General features: G+C 41.2%; 1 protein-coding gene across 1 annotated transcript in view; it reads right to left on the bottom strand.

Moving 5' to 3' along the window:
• TAPT1 (transmembrane anterior posterior transformation 1) overlaps nucleotides 1-22059 on the bottom strand; it is a 68932-nt gene that overhangs the window by 23067 nt on the left and 23806 nt on the right. The window contains exons 3-8 of the mRNA XM_027041227.2: nucleotides 18208-18326; nucleotides 7023-7185; nucleotides 4203-4338; nucleotides 2803-2900; nucleotides 2554-2623; nucleotides 1223-1303 (exon numbers count right to left, since the gene is read on the bottom strand). Of these exons, the coding sequence (XP_026897028.2) occupies nucleotides 1223-1303; nucleotides 2554-2623; nucleotides 2803-2900; nucleotides 4203-4338; nucleotides 7023-7185; nucleotides 18208-18326 (667 nt within the window). The remainder of the gene's footprint in view (nucleotides 1-1222; nucleotides 1304-2553; nucleotides 2624-2802; nucleotides 2901-4202; nucleotides 4339-7022; nucleotides 7186-18207; nucleotides 18327-22059) is intronic.

Raw genomic sequence — 22059 nt, 5'->3', positions numbered from 1 at the left:
AAGGTAACAAAAAAAAAAAAAAGAAAAAAGGAAAACGTTTGAAAATTTGAAAAATGCATACAGTGAAACAGAATAAAATGAAATGGATGGAAGTAAAATAGAATTTGAAAAATTTATAAATAATAAAAAATATAGAAAAATTAAAGAAAAATATTTTGAAAACTTGAAAATAAATTTTTTCTCTCTCTGTATTCAAGAAGCAACAAAAAAGAAAAAAAGTAAATTGAGTATTAGCGAACAGACTGCAATACGACTGAAATTACAACATTTTCCCCTAGAAGTCAAACTCTGAAGCACTTTATAGTCCATAAACTAAGCAGGTGGAGAGACTAATGGTGTTCCTGAAGAGCAAGGGTGGCTCAGTTGAGTGGGGCTTAGTGTAACGGCGCTGTAGATGGCGCTCCTCAGCCTACTGAGGTGGATGTCATGGCACTTGTAGGTGTGTATGCGCATGTGCAGATGGGTGAAAATGGCGTCACCCAGCTACCCAGTCTCTAGTATCGAAAGTCTGTTCTCCCCGATCAGCAATCGCGCACCACTCCTTTGTCTCTGGCTTCTATCCACTCCCCGCTGAGAGTGAGAATTTTAGGCAGGCTCCACACCCAGTGCAGAGCCTGACATGAGGCTCCATCCACAACCCTGGGATATGACCTGAGCCGAAATCAAGAGTCGGATGCTCAACCGAGATACGCAGGTATCCCCAAAATTCATAGAATTTTCACAACTTCCTGTTAACCCTGATTTAAGGTGTATAAGTAACCAAATTTACTGCCTTACATTATATTTCTTCAATTTATCCTTATTCAAAATGCCAATAGGCAGTGAACGAGTAAGAGACAAATGTTAATAAAGAACAAAAGTTTTTCTGGTGAACCCTGTAAATGGAAAAGAGCTATGTTTAGATAACGCCAGCACGTTAAATAAATAAACAAAGAGGCTGCAGTGCCCAGCAGGGTCCGCCCACCACCGAGTCCACCGCTCTAGAGACACCGTGAGGTTCACAGGGAATGCCGGCCGAAGACTGCTTCCCGTGACGCGGCATCCTGGCACACCTCAGAGAACACACTCAATCCCTCCTACTGAAACAGGTATTTTCAATACCCGAGGAGTTGAAGGCTGATGTTTTTGAAGCTCTCTGCAATATTCATCTTATTTCACTTAAAAGAATGATTTTTGGTTCAAGAGTAAAATTCGAAGGCACTATATTCGTTGAGTTACATACCTGGATTCCAAGAAAACTGCTCCATGTTTCGTAGACACACAATTAGCAAAAGCACATAATTCGTGAATCGTTCCTTAATATCTGGAAAAAATTAACATAAATACTGCACTGCATATAAATAATAGTAATATAGTGCATGTATAATTTTCTTTTAGTTGGAATGTGATCAAAGTATTATTATGTACAAATGTCTGTAAAATAAATACACTATTTTATATATAGATGATGCTACATTGGTAAGGCATTTATATCTTTCACTGACTTAATTCTAGTATGGAAATTCCAGTTTTGTATATGGTTGAACAGATCAGTGTTTTTTTTCTTTTTAATACCTGAGGAAGGTTTCACAGAATGGCTCAACTACCATTTGTTTATCTGCTTTCTTGCTGATGGACATTTGGGTTGTTTCCAGTCTCTGGCTGCTATGAATAAAGCCGCCATATTTCTGGTACAAGTCTTTTGTGAAAATGTGTTCTCACTGCTGAGTTGCATAACAGGCAAATACTTCAATGTATCAGAAACTGCCAGAAGTTTTTGCAGAGCAATCGTAACGTCTTCCACTCACACTACCACATCCTGAGAATGCCCATCACTCCATGTCCTGCCGACATTCGGCACTGTCACACCACAGGAGCAGCCACTCTGGGGTGTGTGCAGTGGCATCTCCTTAGGGCTTTTTCAACTCCATTTTTTACCAAAGTGAAAATGTCAATGTGGTGAGAGATAAATCACATATTCATATTTTGATGAGACAGTCTTGACTTGTGAACTCTCTTCCAGGGTCTCAGGAATACCCCTCCAGGGTTCCCTGGGCTATACTTTGAGATCCAAGCCACTATGCTCCTTTGATTTTCATAACTATGAAAGATAATTCCAGGGATAGATATTGTGCCTTCAGGCTTCTCAAGGTAGTAAGGAGGCAGTAAGGCATAACTGAAAAAGCTGAGAACAGAGAGACAATCTGAGGGTTACGTCGTAACTCTGCTCTTACCGTCCGTGTGAGTGACCTTGGGGAAGTCAAATTACTTTCTGTGTTAGTTTCCACATCTATAAAAGGGAATATCATCTGTTACAAAGAAATTTCTGGATGAAGAGGGAACTCTGAAAGTATTGTAAGGTGCTATGCCATTCTTTACCCTTTACGATGTTAAACATCTTGAGATTACAATAACCTGGAGAATAGAAAACTCGGTGCACGTGTTGAGGGAGTAAGAGAAAGCAGAGCTTAAGTATAGGAAACCGTAACCTGGAGGCAATGTGACACCCCAGTTTCAGAATGAACTGCGAAACAATACTGCATACAGCTGCCTGTAGAAGCCAAGAGTACGTACCGCTATTAGACATTTGAAAAAGATTGTTCTTTTCAAACTTCTTGAAAACACTTCCTTTAATTTCAACAAACTGCAATAGTAAACAAAAACGTGACTTTTATCATGATAATAGATGAAAAAATGGACATGCTACATATAAAACTTCCTGGAGAGTAGATAACATGAAAAAAAATAACTTTGTCCCACCCAGAATATTACCACTAAAGTGCCGTATGACCTCAAAAATGTAAAATGAAACCTCATACTTACATTATTAGACATCATGATGGTGAGCAGTGACTTGTTGTGTGAGTTAAAAGCCACGTTGAGAGTGGTTGCTTGAACCATGATGAGAATTGCATGCAAAACTAGTGGGGAGTGACATCAAGGAAAAAGCCCATTTTCACGTCATATCAATAGATACAACTATACAGTTTTGAAAGTGAACAATGTGGAGGGGGGCATGGTTGTGCTTTCTAAATCCAGTCTTGCGTTCATGCTTTGTTTTCTTATTAGCTATAGGTGATACGAATTTGACAGGTAAGACGTACGGGACCCATATGAAACGAAAGCAGAAATGAGCCTCTGCTCATCCATTCACTTGGACCGTTGAGTCCTGGAAGATGGTTGTCTGGTTCTTTCTGGATTTCTGGTATTTGGCACAAGGCCTGGCAAACAGGCCTTGAAAACAGTTTGTTAAATATATGGAATAAATTATGATAAATACTGAGAAAAGAGACTTAGCTAATTTGCCTTCTAAACAGAAAAGCACACAAAGTAAAAGTCTGGAAGCAACTCACCTCTGTAGTTCTGCAGGGGATGGGGACTGTAAGATAATAAGAAATGTCTAATAATGAAGATTCTTTACATGTCATTTTTGAAAACATCCACAAGTTGCAGGCATGATATCTGTATTACGCTTGGACTAGTTCGTTTACATGAAAAGAGTAGCTATTTTACTTCCTATACTTGGAACAAACTTTTATGCTTACAGAAGTCTTCCCACTTAGTCCCTTCATTTTCCAAGTGTTAATCCAATCCTTTCAAGTCTCACTCTTTCAGAGACAGTACAACTCCCGTGAAGGAGCCCTGACCCCACGTGGAACTGAAGTGCAGCTGCTCACGAGTGTGTACAAATGTACGTATGGGTAAACACGCACGCGCACACAAAGTTTATCTAGTAAAGCCTTTGCTCCTCAAAAGAAAAGCTTTAAGATGGGGTGTGGGGAACAGAGGAGATAAAACCTCCAAAATTCCTCTCAACCAATTTCAAATTCTACCTCTAGATGAGCCGTATACATTTTAAGCCCTAGGATTTAACAAAGAATTCACAGGCTTAAAGATAACTTCCACACAATTCCAGTGTGGGTATGAAAGTTATACAGATCACATAAAGTATGTATAAATATAAACCCTTCATTCTCAAGTTCTTCCATATAATCAGTTACACTGAGACGAGAGCTGTTTTTTCCCAGTTAAAGGGAGCAAGCATACACAAGTCTCTTTAATTTATAATCACTACTACAGCCAATTTATCAAAAGAAAGCAGACATTTCACACTAATCTTCAGGATACACACTCCTCCCCCTTTAAATCTGAGAAGCAGCTAACCAAATAAAATGATGTACAATATGCACTGACTTGAAATTTCCAGTAAGTTTAAAGGATACAGACATAGAGAACGGCCATGAAAAAGTGAGGAATCACTCCGATATGGGCTCTTTTTCTTTCTTTAGGCTCTGTTGCTGTCCAGTAGAGAGCATCTAATATATCTTGTCCAAATGATGAAAACAGACGATCTGCTACCTGAGGAGAAAAATTATTGGCAAGGTGTTTCCTTTTCTTTCTTTTTTTTTTTTTTTCTCTGCAACGTGTTTCTTAATATTCCACCGAAGTATGTTACTATAACTCAAGATGCAACTCAATCCCAACTGAGTTGGGATTTTTAAATACCGCTGGAAGGCAAGCTATAAAAGAACAGAGATCTTTGTTTATTTATGCAGGGGTGTTTCTTTATTCTCTCACATACAGTGAGTGCTCAAATTCTTGTACACTTAGACTCATTATCTATATTTATAACAAGGAGTGTCTTACATGGGGGCAAAGATAAAAGGGAGAGGCACAGGAAAATCATGGGTCCTCCAGTTTTAATTCTCTAAATTCGGATTCAGGGTCTGAACTTAAATCCTTTAGGACAAATATATAATTGGAAAAATATAATATTTGTAAACAATGGTAGCTGTAACTTGTTTTGGATTAATTACATAGTATATAATATGCATCCTAAAAACATTTTCAGGGACTGATCTCTATGAATATAGTATGATAAATAACCGGAAGCACACTGAAATTAAAAACAAAAGAAACAAACAAAAAAAGGAGGGCATAGGTCATTCAGGCTTCAGCTGTCATGTGCAGCCACACCCAGATCATCAGCCTTGGACTCCCACAGTCTCTAACCCATCACTCTGTTCTTTTTCACCATGGTATTTATCATTTCCTAGTATCTTCTTATTTATGGTCTTTTTTCCACCTGCAGAATATAAGCTCCATGAGAACAGGCTTTGCTCACCTCTGGATTTTTAGAGTCTAAAGGCAGTGCCTGGCATGCAGAAATTGTTGATTAAATATTTGCTAAAGGAAGACATAAGAGCTACCCACCGTTCAGGGAGTCTCAACGCATGTGTGGCACCGTGCTAAGCCCTACGTACTGCCTCACTGAACGTTCCTAATTCCACTAGCACCCGCGGTTCACTGGTGAGACAGTAAGAGTTACAGACACTTGGCAACCTGCAGCCAAGTTCAGGACAGCAAGGCAGTAAGTGGAGAAGCAGGGTTCGGTCAGAGACGGTTTATCTCTAGATGAGAGTCTGGACTCCTGTCCACTGTGCTGAAGCCACGTCATCAACCGTAGTCTGCAAAGTGAGTATGTGTTTCAGCCGTTCTGATCAGCAATTTATGGACCCTTTTCCTTAAGGCCTATTCGCGAATAATAGTACTGAGGCCTCCCCGTAGAGGGCTTCGTATACTAGGGGGCGCATTACGTTTGGGGGTAGGTAGAAGCCCTCGGCACCTACAATCCCCTATGAGGGAAGGCAGGGAAGGGAACTAGTAGGCTACTGGCAGGAAGAGCCACTCACGCGGCAGAAGGAAGGAGATGAGCCCGGGCTTTTCTGTATGTGAGAGGGAGGGGAGAGTGGGGAGGCTACTCTGCCTCAAAAACCCACTCCCACCATCTGCATCCTGCTTGGTGGGGCTGAAACGAGAGCACAGGCAATGAGCCTAGAATCAGGAAGCTGGGTGTGGTTTTAAGTCATGCTGGTCAATGAATTGAGGAGTAACCAGGACCGGCCAGAGGTCCGTGGCTTCCGTGACGATACGGAGAACCCTCCTCCACCACAGCAATGCAGTCTCAGAGCAGACAGGCCGGCAGTCCCCACAGCACTCCATCTGCCCAACTCAGTAGGGAAAGTCCTTTCTTGGCTCACTTAAAAGGTAAGGAGACTTTACTTGTGTCCCTGAGAAGTAGTACAGGAAAATGCATTTGAATCTCAAAAGTTTTACTGTATCACCTAGGGTAGCTTACTTACTATTTTAAGAATTTATTAAAGCAAAGCCTTTTTTTTTTTTTTTTTTTGCTTTGTGTAGCTAATTATTTTTGTATGAAAGCAGATTTTCATAGGTTGACTGCTTTAAAGTGAAATATATTGTATTAAAAATATTAAGTACTTGGAGAAATTGGGAAACTTCTGTTTGCTTGCTCTATGAAAAGCTTCCAAAGCACGTTAAAATATAAATCTATTGGGGCGCCTGGGTGGCACAGTCGGTTGAGCGTCCGACTTCAGCCAGGTCACGATCTCACGGTCCGTGAGTTCGAGCCCCGCGTCGGGCTCTGGGCTGATGGCTCAGAGCCTGGAGCCTGTTTCCGATTCTGTGTCTCCCTCTCTCTCTGCCCCTCCCCCGTTCATGCTCTGTCTCTCTCTGTCCCAAAAATAACTAAACGTTGAAAAAAAAATTAAAAAAAAAATTAAATAAAATATAAATCTATTATAGCAAACACATACAATCCTATCATTTTTCCATAATTTTTAAAGGTCCAGTGAAAAGTATACGTGGGTTTCCAATGAATTTGCAAACAAATTTCCCTAACAACTGACAACTTATATTCTCATGGGGGTTCTGACTAAACTCCAGGCAGCAGGCACCCTTCTCTCCCACCTGAGGACAATACACACCCTGGGGACCCAGGACCAGCAGTGGGCACCATCTCGCCAGGATGAGATTCTCCAGCCTCAGACCAGAACCACTTAATCAGAACCTGTATTTTTAACAAGGTCTCTAAGTGACTCTATAAACATCAAGGCCAACAACAGTCCTAATACTAGAGTCGGCGGACAAGTATTCCATATCAGAAGGCCCCAAGTCTGTGCATCACCCAAGCCTGTCACGGTCTGGGAAGCTAGACCGACCGTGTGAGTGCCCTAACTCACCTCGAGCATATTGTAGATGATGTACAGCTTGATGACTGACTGCCCCCTTATCAGGTGATACATCATGGAGTAGTCAACGTAGTGCATCATGAAATAGCAGATTACCAAAATGACACCCTTCAGGATGTCACACACCTGAGCAGGCTGAAGCAAACGTCTGTCCCTGAAATGCATAAGAAGTAATAAAAACATGAGTTTTATTTTATGTGTTCTCAAAATAATCTTTACTGAACATGCACTGGCATACAAAAATAAAAATGAGAATTACGTTGATATTTTAAGAACCAACAAATTCTACTGACTATTCAGCAGTGTGAAGTTTTCTGTCGAGTACAAAATATAAAGATGTGAAACCAGAATTACTATTAGAAGTGGGCCCTCTTAACAAGCAAACGCAGAGGGCGGGCATCTGCTGATAAAGTACTTTGAAGCAATGGATTTCCATGATTTCGACACAAGACTTTCACCTCAAAGCCCTGCAGCCCGCTGGCTCAGCCCCTGCGGTACAACGGTAGCCCTCGGCACTTTTTATTTCTAGCATAGGCGGCTTCTCCATGTCTCTTCGCAAGGAGTTCATACTTCCATGATGGCGTCATGGTCCATTGTGTGGATGTGCCGTAATTTACCGGACACCACTGGCAAATTTCCAGTTTTCTGCAACCACAAACTGTGACGCCATGTACATGTCATGTCTCACATATTAACGTATACCTGCAGGATAACCTCCTAAAATTGGACTTGAAGGGCATGTTCCCTGGACAGAAGCAGCAGAACTGCCCTCTCTGATGGCTGTACCGATTTTCATATCCACTAGTGGCTTATGAGGAAGCCTGTAGCCCAAGTGCATCAATCTAGGGATAGATCAACTTCTGGATCTCTGCCAATCCCACTGCTGAAAAATGGCATCTAGCGTAGTGGCCACTGATTTTTCCCAATGGAAAAGTGCATTTCTTTATATATTTAAGTTATTTACATTTCTGTGAATTCTCCCCTCGTATCTTTTTCTTACTCGCTTGACCCAAGTTGCAAATTGTTTTACTAATTAATATGGGCAGAATCATTGTTTACTTCCCATGGGATTCAAGGCAATCCACCCCCAAGTATGCCAATGTGGCATATTATTTTGAATTAAAGTGACTGAAGAAACAGCTGATACAAGGACACTCTGACCTCTTCTGTCCCCTTGAAAGCAGGAGATAAATTCCATGAATGGCACCCTCCCTGCACCCGGAGTGACATAGAAGGCATCCTGATCACCAGAGATAAGAAATCCGTTGCTGAGAAGGCTGTATAAGCAACCCTTGTCACTTCTTCATTAACTTGCTACCCCAAGCCCGAACACCTGGATCTTGTTAATTCTTCACAAATTTACTCTTTCTTTGTCTTAAAGGCATAAAAGCTTCCTGCTTGGTCACTTCTTTGAGTCTCAAATATTTTTATAAGCTCCTGTACATATGAAATCAAATTTTTCTCCTGTTAGTCTGTTTTATGGCAGGTTAATTATTGGATCAGCCAAAGAGTCTAGAAAGGAAAAAAGAAAAAGTTTCCTTCCCTACACTTCTGAGATCACAGCATAAAGAGCTAAACCTAAATTGTGCATGGAATCATCTCACTAAATCACAAGGGAAAACACACACACACGCACACACACACACACACAGAAGAGAGGAAATTTAAGATTTCTTTCAGTGGCTATGAAATTCCCGTGACAGGAACGGAAGCGGCTCTGTGTCCGCAGGCGAATTCCTCACGACAGGAAATGCTCCCCCTCCTGTTCGCACAGCTGTTCTGCCCAGTGTCATCAACAAAAGCCCTGAGTACTTTCTTCAGGAGTTACAGAATCTCTTCATTTCCGCCCCAGTGACAACATTCTAGCACCAGCCTAAGGGGTCGGCTCCTTTTCCAGCTGGCCCTCTACCTTCTAAGGTCTCCGTATATTCGGTGTTGCCTGCTGACCTATTCTGAGGCTCTTTCCCAACCACTGTCCCCACTCGGATCAGGGGCTCTTTTCTTTCACAGAGTCTTGCAGAGATCAGCAAGGGATCTGCAAGCCTTCCCAACTGTTACCTGAAACGCTGTTTTACACAAACAGCGAAACATCATCTTACAAATGAGGTTTGCGGTATCAGCTCCACGAGCAGTTGATACAGGACCTCATTCTTATTTCCTGTAATGCACACCACACGTAGTTTTCAGCCAGATATGAATTCGATCTGTTCATAGAACATGGGATACTGCAAAAGTCCTGAAAAGAGGCAAATTCTATGAGAACTAGGTCTACAAAGGTTTCCAAGTAGATGGGAAGACACCGAACTGAAGCAGGGAGTCTAACTGGGGAGACAGGTCAGAATGTGTCTGTGTCAGACCGTAGGTCTTGAGACCAGCGCTATAAACTGACATGCCAGGGGAAATTATTCTTAGCAGCTGAAGTTTTGGGCAAAATTGCTTCAAGGACAAAGCTGATGAAGATCTATCATTATTTCCCTCTCTCCCTGACTCTTTTCTCCAGTGCCGTTCCTCTCTCCCATGTGGAGTCTGGCTGTTTCTCATTGCGGCCCATCTCCCAAGCACCCAGCCCAGAACACAGATCTCTGTCAAGGCCTATTCGATTATCAAGGCAATTCCCTGCCACTACTTCCACAAGATTAAAAACAGAAGAGGCATTACATTTGTTGAGAGGTGGAACTAAACATATTTTTAATTCAGGCAATGAGAAGAGGAGAGTTTGAACAGGTGGCCTATGTGTGACTGCCTCCCCTGCGACAGCCAGGGGACAAATCGGCAATGGTATGGAGTTCACTTCCCAACGCTTCCCCAGAAGCGCAGGTGCGGCTCTGCATACACTGAATATCACAAATCGCCAAGAGCCGTGGGTCTCTGTATTTAGAAACTATAGGTCATGTTTTATGAATTAAAGAAAATGATAGATACCAAAAGTAGGGCAGTATTAATTAATGTGCATTAATTACCAAGGTGATTTTGATTACTAATTAAACTAAGGAAACTATACTTAGAGCTTTCGGTAATAGATTGACATCTACTTAGTTAAGTGATCTCAGCCAAAGTAATTTTATTTAAGAGACAAAGGGCTTTTACACACACACACACACACACACACACACACACACACACCCACCCACCCAATTATGTGTCTTCATACACATTTACAGCAAAGGACCAATGTGTTGGTATATCTATGAAGGAATACTATCACTAATTACAAGTCATTGTCGGGAATCAGAGCTACCAAACATGGGAAAACTATATCCCAAAATAACACAATATGACACATTTTGAACAAAGATGATAATAACTCACAATTAAGCATAAACAACTTTAATTTAGCTTTATCTTGCCTAGGATTAAACCAGGTTGTAAAAACGACAGAAAAGTTGTAGAAACACCTTATATGACAGTTCAGTTACTATGCGGCAGGCACTGTTCTAGGCACTTGGAATATACTCATTTCCGTGTTCACAATAATCCTATGGGCAAGGTACTATCACCACCTCAGTCTTACAAATGAGGCAAAGTACAGTCAAGAATGTGCCCACAGCTGGACAGTTACTAGTCAAGCAATGGAGGAGCAGGGATTTGAACCTTGGCAGTCTGGCTTCGGAAGGCGTGTTCTCTACTACCATGGTAGTCTCTATTACCATTCTAGACTTTTCTTTAAAAGAACTTATAAATCAACAAAATGGTACCCTTTCTCTTTCAGCATAATAATTTAATTCTATATTACTTATCACTGTCCTGACATCTCATTTGGAAAAATTTTGTGCTAAACGGCAAATATATCCATCATTTTTGTTATTTCTAACAAAAGAAAAAAAACAGGACCATATTTCACCGGACCCACTGCTTTCTGTGTGCTCTCTGCTCTGGTGAAAATATCCACTGCTAGTATCATAAGTGGTTGCTCCAGAGAGAACTTTGATTTTCAAAATGAAGGAGTATCATTTAAATAAAGAATAAAAGTAACAGACCTCCTAAGAAACAGACTCTTATTTTCAGATAAATATCCCTGTTAGTAAAAAAGGAAAATTGCAAAAATTAAAATTATTTCTAAGGTGGCATCTTAAAAGGTATCTTTATCTATCACAGCATCTCTGAGTAAGCAAAGACCTAACCTCAAAATAAGTTCACAGTATTAAAAGAACTTGAACCAGTCCCAATATAGGTTTCCTTCTCCATCAAGATATTTTTAGACGACTATCTGATAAGCATTTCCAACTCCAAAAGCAGCTTATCCATAGCCTTGCCAATCAACTTGGAATGGGCTTTCAAACAATACTTTCAGGTTCATGTTCTCCGTTATAAATGTCTGTGAAGTGGTAGTTACTGGCTATTCATTTGGCAAATGCTAAAAATCCTACACGAACACATAAATAAGCGGAGGAAGCTGTTCGACAAAGTGAAAAACCCACTAAAGTATAGGCTTGGTTGTGAGTTACTGCAAGACGAGTAACATTAAACAAGATACTCAACAGAACTTAAAATATTTTTAAAATTTTCATGTCAAGCCACTCATACAGAAACCACATTTTCTCATTTCTAAATTTCACCTTTTACTCATTCGGACGCTTCCACTGGACATGCGCAATTGTCTATGGAAGCACTACCGTTGTTTCAAAGGGCTCAGAGATTCATGGGAACCGAACAAGGTGGTGGACAAAGATGCTCTAGGTAGGCTTCTTCCTTCTGCTCCATGGCAGAAGGGAACGTGCTGAGACTAAAGTAAAAACTGGTAGCATACAGAAAGATCAAGAAAAAAGAAAAGGTAACACAAATGAGCAAGAAAAATGGGATAATTCCTGCCTGGTTGATTTTCAAATTGGTGTAGAAAGGTGTCGAGCTATCAGCACGAGATATTTCATTATAAAATACATAGAGTGAATCTTTCTTTCTTTCTCTCTGAACGCTTTAACTGTTTGTAGTATAACTAAAAGAATGCAAAATTTTTAAAAAATGTAAAATATTATATGGTTCCCATTTTTAAAAAAGAAGTCCCTTTATAATTTAGAAGTAAATTCAAACACAGTATTGCGATTAAGATAATTTCCTTGGGGCGCCTGGGTGGCTCAGTTGGTTAAGCCTCCGACTTTGGTTCAGGTCATGATCTCGCAGTTCGTGGGTTCAAGCCTCACTTCGGGCTCTGTGCTGACAGCTCAGAGCCTGGAGCCTGCTTCGGATTCTGTGTTTCCCTCTCTCTCTCTCTGCCCCTCCCCTGCTCACGTTCTGTGTCTCTCTCTCAAAAATAAATAAACATTAAAAATTTTTCTTTTATTTAAAAAAGATATTTTCCTTAATTAGGAAACAGTATTTTAAATCTTAAATTCTCTTGACATACAGTAGGAAAATAATGACTAAATGCTGAAATTGAATGATTATAAGTCTTTCCTTGGGTTTCAAAATACTTTCAAACTCCCCTAGGAGAAAACCCAACTCGTTTAATAAAGCTATGTTCACTATTTGGAATAATGCAAAATACAAACTGTTTAGATGGAAGTGGCTAAGCAGCTCAGCTGACTGCTGTGGCATCGAGGAGGAAGTATTGCTGTCAAGTCTGAACAAGTGTAATTAAAGATCATTTTACTGGTGATTTTTCTATGTTGGGTGAGATCATGGTCAAAGCCTGCAAAAATGTGGACAGAGCTTTAGGACCAATAAAGGACAGGGAACCATGTTTTCTTCAGGTGGCCATCTTCAAATGTTTACGTCTGCCTATGCCGTTTTTGTCGTTTCTGTTATAATTAATATTCGTTTGCACTGATGTCAATTTGGCCAAGAGTAGAGAAGGAAAAATCAGGGTTTACTCACCACAAGGAGTCCCTGTGACACCACATTCCATTCTATAAAGGAAGTGAAAGTGCTCCTCCCTTGGGTCTGATTTACGAGAGAGAAAGAGAGAGAGAAGGTTGTCATGTCGCTACACTACTCAGAGTGCCATGGTGAGGAGACGGGACAACAAACCCGATTTAAGAGGACTCTCTAATTAAACAAGTACACTGCTCTCGACACATCAGCCACGCAGATCAACCCTGATAAGAGGAAATCACAAACATACTTGTTTCCCCAGACAGAGCTACCAAGAGCTCTCCCTCCATGTGCTATAGGGGGTAGATTAACCATTCAGGGCAAAATTGAGGCTCAGGCCTAAGAAGAGAAAAGTCGTGTGTGTGTGTGTGTGTGTGTGTGTGCGCGCGCGCGTGTGTGTCTGTGAAGTGAATTTGGGGTGAATTATCTTGAAGGAGGTAAGGCTTATAGAGGAAACCCAACAGCTTAAGAAACCCTCAAGCATTCGATATTCTTAATTCTTCTGAGAGACGAATGCCTTCCTAGGGGATAAACTCTCCCGAGGAAAAAGACACTATTGCCTCTTAAAAACAAAAAAGTCCATGAAACCTCAAGTAAGAGTTCTGTCTAAAACCAAAGTGAGGCCGGGAAATTTGCTTGCACATATTTTATTAGCTCTGATAATACAAGAAAAACACACTGGCATTTATCACCTAAGCCTACTCTATACTTACTGCCGTCTAAAATGGTTTAGCAAAGTTTTCAAAAATACCAATCAGTTCTTGGCACCAGAGAGCATGGTTTTTCTCTATCATCTCCCTCAACTTTAGCTCAAATGTTATGGAGAATTCTAAAACACAAAATGGAGTCACAAGTTTGAGAAGGAAAGAGGGTTCTCAAAAATGTCAGGTAAATTAAAAACACTTCCACAATTGGTTATTCTATATTTACTCTAGAAGTAAATTTGGAAAAATGAGGTCTGATATCTCTTTTGCATAATATAGAGCAGTCCACTTTTCTAAAAAATGAAATACTTCCATTCTTCCAAGAAACAGATAGTTCACACAATCAATCAAAAGGGAAGAAACCTAGGAATCTGCTTTTAAATAATCTGGATGTCTGGGGCACCTGGGTGGCTCAGTCGGTTAACCTTCTGCCTTTGGCTCAGGTCACGATCTCATGCACAATTCAGGAGTTTGAGCCCCACGTTGGGCTCTGTGCTGACAGCTCAGAGCCTGGAGCCTGCTTGGGATTCTGTGTTTCCCTCTCTCTCTGCCCCTCCCCAGCTCGTGCTCTTTCTCTCTCGCTCAAAAATATATAAACATTAAAAAAATTTTTTTTAAATAATCCAGATGTCTTTCTTTTATTTTAGTCTCCAACAAAACATTTGGGGGCAAAAAATTTTCAAGATTGTTAATTCATTAGCAAAAAGTTGTCAAATAAGTATTCCTGAGATCACTATACTTTTTATGGAAGCAGTGTCTCCTTTGTAGGCAACACAAACACACCCACCAAGTCAAGATAATTACCCTGCCAACTTCTCAAAATGAACAATGTTTTAACAGGGTCCAAAGCTGGCAAAATGCCAGCCAGTGGGGACATCGCAATGAAGGCTGGGTTTTCTTGAGGGCGTGGAGAATGGCCCTGGCCCTCAGCCGGAGTGAAGGGCAGAGTCCTCGTGTACTGAGATGTCAGTAGAGGCAAAAAGCAAACCCAAACCAAAAACCATGGGAGGTTTATAGAATATTTAGGAATCGGTTCAAAGAGTAAATTTCTAAAGCAGAAAATCCGGGAGGCTGTCAGCTTTCAAAAGCATCTCACAGCGCTGCCGGAGATAAGCTCTGCAAGCGGAGGAGGCAAACACACTGATCTCCAATATGGAAAGAAGGCAACAACGTTACACAACTACTGACGTGATCTGGAAACAGTACTGGAGACCACAAAGTCACTGTGTTCATGTCAGCATCCTGATTACCCTGACAAATATCCTTCTCCCCGCTTTGTGGGGGAAGAATTCAACAGAACTAAGAGACTAGGAAGACAGCAACTTTCTTAGAGAAAAGAGACTGGCATATAGGAATATAAGAATAAGGGAACAGAAAAAAACCTCACAATCGAATTCTTTATTGGTCTTTTGAATTTCCTTTTATCCCTTTGAAAAATAAAGTCAGACTGAAGGAAAGAGCACTTTTTGCTTGCTGAAAAAGTTGGAACATAACACAGCTACTGGTGAAGACAAATCAACCTTTAATGGAAGTAGAGAATGTTGGAAGAAAACGTATGAGAAAGCAGAATTTGGCTATTTCTAAATAGTAATTCTGTAAAAACAAATGTATTTTTCTATTCTTCAAAAATCAAAGAGGTCTTAGGCATAATATTAACAATAGCTTTGTTAATGTACTTTTCTTATCCTAGTTCAAGTTTTAAACACTTCAACTTTGGTGCTTTTAAAAATAATGCCCCAAAAGGCACTGTTTTCTAAATTGTTCCAAGAGAATATAAATTGGAATGCACGCTAATGGAAGTACAAACTACTCAATTTGGATAAGGCATACTTAAGGTACTAAGACAGTAAGGCAGTATTTTCATATTCTGTGTAATCTGGCCTACATTCACACAGAACACTGAAAGTTGCTGAAGTTCTATTACACAATTTTAACTGCATTTCACGTTAGTTACATATATATGTATACATGTATATAATATTTATTAGAGAGAGCATAAAATGTAATTTTTTAGTTGGTCCACATTGCAGAAATAGCAAGGGTTTGCACTGGGAAACTTAACGGAGTCATGCATGTAGGGTAACGCGCTGCCCTCTAGTGTCATTTTAGCTCTAAAACCTTGAAAATAGAACACTTTTTATTTGATTTTGAAATGTTACTCAAATTAATTTACACTGGAAGTATTTTAAAGTAATACACAAAAGCAATCATCTCTACTTTATGTGCTAAGAAAAATCTTCAAATATCTAGTAAAGGTCGGCTCCAGGGACTATCAGCCACTCACAACAAAGCCAACGGGAGGAGAGGAACGAAAATGTGCCAGCTCTCTGCCAACACCTCTTTTAGTTTTCAGAACACACACTGAAAGACTACTCTCGTGCTATTTTGGTGTCCTGCTTCCCCCAAGTGACAAGAAACACTAGAAATGACACAGTTCTAGATGCCTGCACAATAACAAGATGGGTCTTCAAACAGAACCTAAAAAAGGCCTTCGGGAAAACACTGACAAATCTCCACTGCCACTCATTCCGTGAACCTCCACTGTGTGCTAACATACCCGAGGAAGGACCCACTCTAGAAGGAAGAGAGTCTTTAAGTTGTATTTCCCTCTACTGTTTTATCTCATCACATGCCAACGGCCATACGGAACACACTATGTCTTTGAAAGCCATTCACTTAAAGATGGCTGGAACACGAACTTCCCTCATTGCTGATCAGAGAAAAACTAAAAAGCTAATTCAGCTCACAGTGTAGACGTGAACATCTCTACATGGCATTAGTTATTTTATGTCAGGTAGCTTCACGTGGCTCTATCTGAATTTCTATGTGTCCACCCTGGCTATGCGGTCCATATGAAGACTTATATTCAGTAATGTTTCATTAGATACTTTTTTCTGGTCTTCTGAAAACTAAAATAACCATAATTTTACTGAGCCCCCGATAGTGATAAAAGGAAAAAAGCTATATGAGATTAGGCTTTGCTGATGTTAAAATACCATGCTATAAATGTCTTCAAAAAGGTTTGCTAATAAGAATGAAGCATTAAAAATTCTCCCAAAGGTGTAAAGAATGAACCTGAATTCTGAAAGCTGATGATCAAATTTCTAAAAAGAATCTTCCATTTGTAACACAATTCTCTCGTTCTGGTAGGTAGGGTTACAGAATGTCAAGCATCACATATAACAGTGATGCGATCTTAATTTTTATCATTGTTTTACTCCATGTAATGTGGCAAAGAATTTTTACTCTTTCCACAACATGGTCATCATGACCAATAAGTTCTTCCCACTTATACTGGAATGATTTCTTCCTTATTGGAACTGATTAAGGTTCATTTCTAAACGGACTACATGTGTTATTCAGTGCTTACTAAGTATGAAGTATATGCCCATTTACTACTTTAAAAGAGAATCTTCCATGACTTTAGACATTAAAAAAAAAAAATCAACACACAATTCTGTATATCGACCATTAATTTTGTACCTCAGCTTCCATGGTTAAGTTACTGATAATTTTATTAATCATATTTTTATATATCATGGAATCACTACCTAATTTATAGTTAAATGAAGTTTATTATTATTGTCCATTTCAGTGTCTTAAAACTTTTTCAGAATGAAATGTGTTTAGAAAAGGGATCCACGTGAGAAACGTCACTTGGGCAACTCTGCTAAGAACCGTAAAATGATGTTATAGAGAACGACTCCATAGAGTGGAGACATGTTGGTGTATCTGTACAAAAAGAGAAATCTGTAAAACCCAAACTTCTAACCTCAATAAAGCATTAAGATCCATGTAAGCTTAACATTTTCATCTGACTGTTCCTAGTTTTGGTAAAGAAGAAAGGAAAGAAACTAGTATTTGTTCTGATCTACTATGAACCAGGCATCATGCTGGGTATTCTCTGTATGCCTCCCAATCTTTGTGGTAAAAGATGCTGGGCTCTCAACATCCCCTTTCTACCGTGATGTGGAAACAGGCTTAGAGAACAGAGAAGTTAGTTCCCCACATCTCACCAATTAATCAACGTTGGGCTGGGTTGCGCTTTCCCACTAGGACAATGCTCTCCGAGAGTTCCCCCCTCTCACAAATTGGAGGCAGAATCAACAGGAGTCAGCAACTAAGGCTCCACAGCCACTAAGACAGTGATTCTTAAATGAGAGGATGAGGAAGCCCTGAAGTAAGAGCTCCTGAGGAGATCCTGGTAACTGCCAGCCCAGAACCCAGTTCTCACCCTATAAATGATGCCCAGGAAGTCAAGGGACTTCAAGAACCCAAAGGTACTGGGCAAGGTAGCAACAGTGGCCACAAGGTCCTTGGCTCTCAGCCCCCAGGCCTTCCCACTCTCCTATGTAGCCATCTGCGTTATTATTACTGCACGAGCCGAAGCAAATTTCTAGTTCAAAACCACTTGGAAAAAAAGCGTGCACGAAAAAAGTACAAATATTATATAAACACATTATACAATATTCATTAATAAGACAAACAGAATTAGTTAATGCATTAAGGGCCAAAGTATAACTGAAAACTGTATGAATTATCCCTATTCTGCAAAATCTATCCAAGTGATTATTTACTTTAACAACTACAAGTAGTAAAATACCACCTTTATAAGTAGCAAAAATAATTTAAACATTTAAAATAGCTCACGATCTTCAACTTACCTCAAGCCATAGCAAGGCAGAGTGAAGAGCCTGAATAGTGCCAGGAAAACTCTTAAAGGAAGCAGGGTGAACACATACAGAAATGCATCCAGGCACAGAAAGATTCCAAAAACCATGAGCTGGATTTTAAAAGGAGAGAAGAAAACAAAACAAAACAAAACAAAAAAAAAAAACCATAAATATTCTCCAAACAACTGTAGATGAAAATTTCAAATGAGGAATTTGTAAACTCGGTCGGAGATTCGGAACTCATAACTCAGCTATGCGAATAACAAGTTAATCATTGTACATGAGCCACATTTAGTGATGAATCCCTTTTCAAAGTGCAAGTTTGTAGTTCTCCCCACAGAACCTTTGGTGTACCACCTGGAGAAGTCAATTACTCAAAAGACAATCTGCTCCGACCACGACTATGAAACGCCTGACGTGCACCTCTTCAGACTTTAAAGATACTGTTGAAAATCTTTCAGATAAAGTCTTTAACTTTACTCTTTCTGATTTTGCTGTCTCCTGTTTATCAGAGTGCTTCGTGGATGGGGAAAGACTAGGACATATACTGGGCCCAAACACTGTCTTTTTTTTTTTTTTTATGTTTATTTTTGAGGGAGATTGAGTGCAAGTGGGAGCGGGGCAGAGAGAGGGTGGGGACACAGGATCCGAGGTGGGCTCCATGCTGACAGCTCAGACTCACGGACTGTGAGATTATGACCTGAGCCGAAGTAGGACACTTCACCAACTGAGCCACCCAGGTGCCCCTAAAATACTGTCTTTATGTCACAAATGTGTAAAGGGATTACTAATTCTAACACAATTTCACATGCACTCAAATTTGTTGTACTTAGAAGGCATTATATTTTTAAGTTTTTTTAATTTATTTTGAGAGAGAGGGACTAACAGCACAAGAGGGGGAGGGGCACAGAGGTGGGGAGACAAAATCCCAAGCAGGCACCTCGATGCCAGCATAGAGCCCCATGTGGGGCTCGATCCCATGAACTGTAAGATCATGCCCTGAGCCTAGATCAAGAGTCAGATGCTTAACTGACTGAGCCACCCAGGTGTCCCAGAAGGCACTATTCTTTTTTTTTTTTTTTTTTAACATTTATTTATTTTGAGAGACAGAGATAGAGCACGAGGTGGGGGGAGGGGCAGAGAGAGAGAGGGAGACACAGAATCCCAAGCAGGCTCCAGGCTCCGAGCTGTCAGCACGGAGCCCGACACGGGGCTCGAATTCACGAACCACAAGATCACGACCTGAGCCGAAGTCGGACACAACTGACTGAACCACCCAGGCGCCCTAGAAGGCATTATTCTTAATTGGAGGAGTAGCTAACGTTTGCATCTCTTCCTCTTTCTTGTTCCCTTGCCACATCCTTCCTATTTTTTAGTAATGTTATGCATTTGTCCTGTTAAATGCATGACATATTTTGTAGGAAGGTGGAGTTTTTTGATGGCTTGGAGAAGTAGCCACACCTAGGAGACCAAACTCTGCTCTTGTAGGAGCGGTGACTTTCTGGGTCTGACACACAAGCACGGTGAGATCCCAATGTCCTCACACGTTAACACTCCATGAAACCTGAGGTAATGAACTATCCTATGTAAATACATTAAGTAGTTTAAAATTCACAATGTTATGGGCAGAACTGTGTCCTCCCCAAATGCCTATGTTGAAGCCTAATGCCCAGGACCTCAGAGGGTGACCATGTTTGGAGGTAGGTTCTTTATATTTAAAGAGGTAATTCAGTTAACATAAAGTCATTACAGTGAGTCCTGATCCGGTATGACTGGTGTCCTTATTAGATGCGGAAATCTGGACACAGACACAGACAGAGGAAAGATGATACAAATACACAGGGAGAAGACATCATTTTGTAAGCCAAGGACAGAGGCCTCAGAAGAAACGCACCCTGCGGACACACACCCTGATCTCGACTTCTAGCCTCTAGAACTGTGGGGAAATAAAATTCCTGTTGTTTAAGCCCCCCCCCCCCCCCCAGGTCTGTGGTGCTCTCGTAAAGAAGCCCTAGCAAACCTTTAAAAGAAGAAAGGACACATTAATGTTTTGCAAAATGTCTCAAAAGAATATATACATATACGGACAAGGTTTCTTAATCAGAATACAGACACCCTAACAGCTGTTCTGTTTTTTTAAAACAATGTAGGCTCACTACGAACACCAAGGGGAGGACCGAGTCATGTGCTGCGAACCACGTTCCAGGGTTCCCTCCGTGGCAGCTGGTCCATCAGGTGTCCTGTCTGCCAGCACTGACCTGCATCTGCTTCCTTGTTTCACCCCTTGTGCAAAGGAGTGTTGTAGGAGACTGAGCACGGTCCACGTAAAGCTCGTGGCCCTTATTTACTGCTCTCTCGTCGCAAAGAAGCCTTTCTCTGTTTCCTGGTGGACCGTTGGTTGCCCTCCAAAGGCAGAAACTACTAGAAGCCTGCATATCCCAGAAGGTAATTTCGGTGTGCATGCAACTCAGGAGACGGCACGCTGGGCAGGAGACTAAGTGGTCGTCTTTCTCGTGACCTTACACTGGGGGGAGCACGTTACTCATTCATCCAACACCCACTAAGCTGTGAATATGGGCCACATAACGAGCTCAGCCCGCCAGGCGTGACACCAGGATACGATTTCTGCCCTCACTACACTTACTCAATTTTAGCACACAGACACCCACAGAGACTGCTGCTACAACAGAACCAAGTTTACTAGGAACAGGGGAGCCCTGGAGAGAGAATGGCGGAACAAACTTGGGGAGATGCAGGAAACACTCCAGGGGAGACCCTTAAAGACGTGTGAGAAGATGAGGGCTACTGCCACATGGAGAGGATACACTGGGCAGAAGTCAGGGCGGCGAGGGGAGGGGGAAGAAGTTTCCAGAGGGAGGAAGCAGAGCAAGGGCACAGAGGAGGAAAGAAATTATGAAGACTGTAACTTTCTCTTAAAGAATAAAAGTGCAGTCACCTAGGGGCGCCTGGGTGGCTCAGGTCTTGATCTCACGGTCTGTGAGCTCGGGCCCCGCCTCGGGCTCTGTCTGTGCTGACAGCTCAGGGCCTGGAGCCTGCTTCAGATTCTATGTCTCCCTCTCTCTCTGCCCCTCCCCCACATGCACTCTGTCTCTCTCTCTCAGCCTCTCAAAAATAAAGAAAACTAATTAAAAAATAAAAAAAGTGCAGCCACCTCTCTCTGGCTTAGAGGAATTAGTATTCACAATTGTTCACAGTGAGCAAGAGTATCAGAGGTCTACTGGCCTTTCTCTTTGGATTTTATTTTGTTTTGTTTGTTTATATATTTTAATGTTTATTTATTTTTGAGAGAGAGAGCACAAGCAGAAGAGGGGCAGACAGAGAGGGAACACAGAATCTGAAGCAGGGTCCAGGCTCTGAGCTGTCAGCACAGAGCCTGACGTGGGGCTTGAACCCAGGAACTGCGAGATCGTGACCTGAGCTGAAGTCGGACCTTTAGCCGGCTGAGCCACCCAGGTGCCCCTCTCTTTGCATTTTAAACCAGCCCAGCAAACCAAGCGGGCAAGCAATAATGTCACACAGCATGCTAACCGTGGACTGTCTGGAGCTGTCGACATGAACAGACTGCAACAGAAAAATGGAAGGAGGGCAAGTGGCTGTGGTCTAAGGAAATTTCAGCTGGGTGGGGAGAAAGTACTCCTGTAGTGAGAACACACAATGCACAAGAAAAGCAACACAAATGCCTTTCAGGGTTTGGAAATGTGGGAGAGTGGACTCAACTACTGTCCCTGCTGTTTGGAGGTTGCACTTTCTCAGAGAGCAAAGATTCTTTTAAATTCCTTACGAGAAAACTTCCTAATAAACAGGATGTGATCCTAAAACCAT

This window comes from Acinonyx jubatus, chromosome B1 (genome assembly GCF_027475565.1).
Source record: "Acinonyx jubatus isolate Ajub_Pintada_27869175 chromosome B1, VMU_Ajub_asm_v1.0, whole genome shotgun sequence".
Classification (NCBI taxonomy): domain Eukaryota; kingdom Metazoa; phylum Chordata; class Mammalia; order Carnivora; family Felidae; genus Acinonyx; species Acinonyx jubatus.
This window is presented reverse-complemented; position numbering and strand designations above follow the sequence as displayed.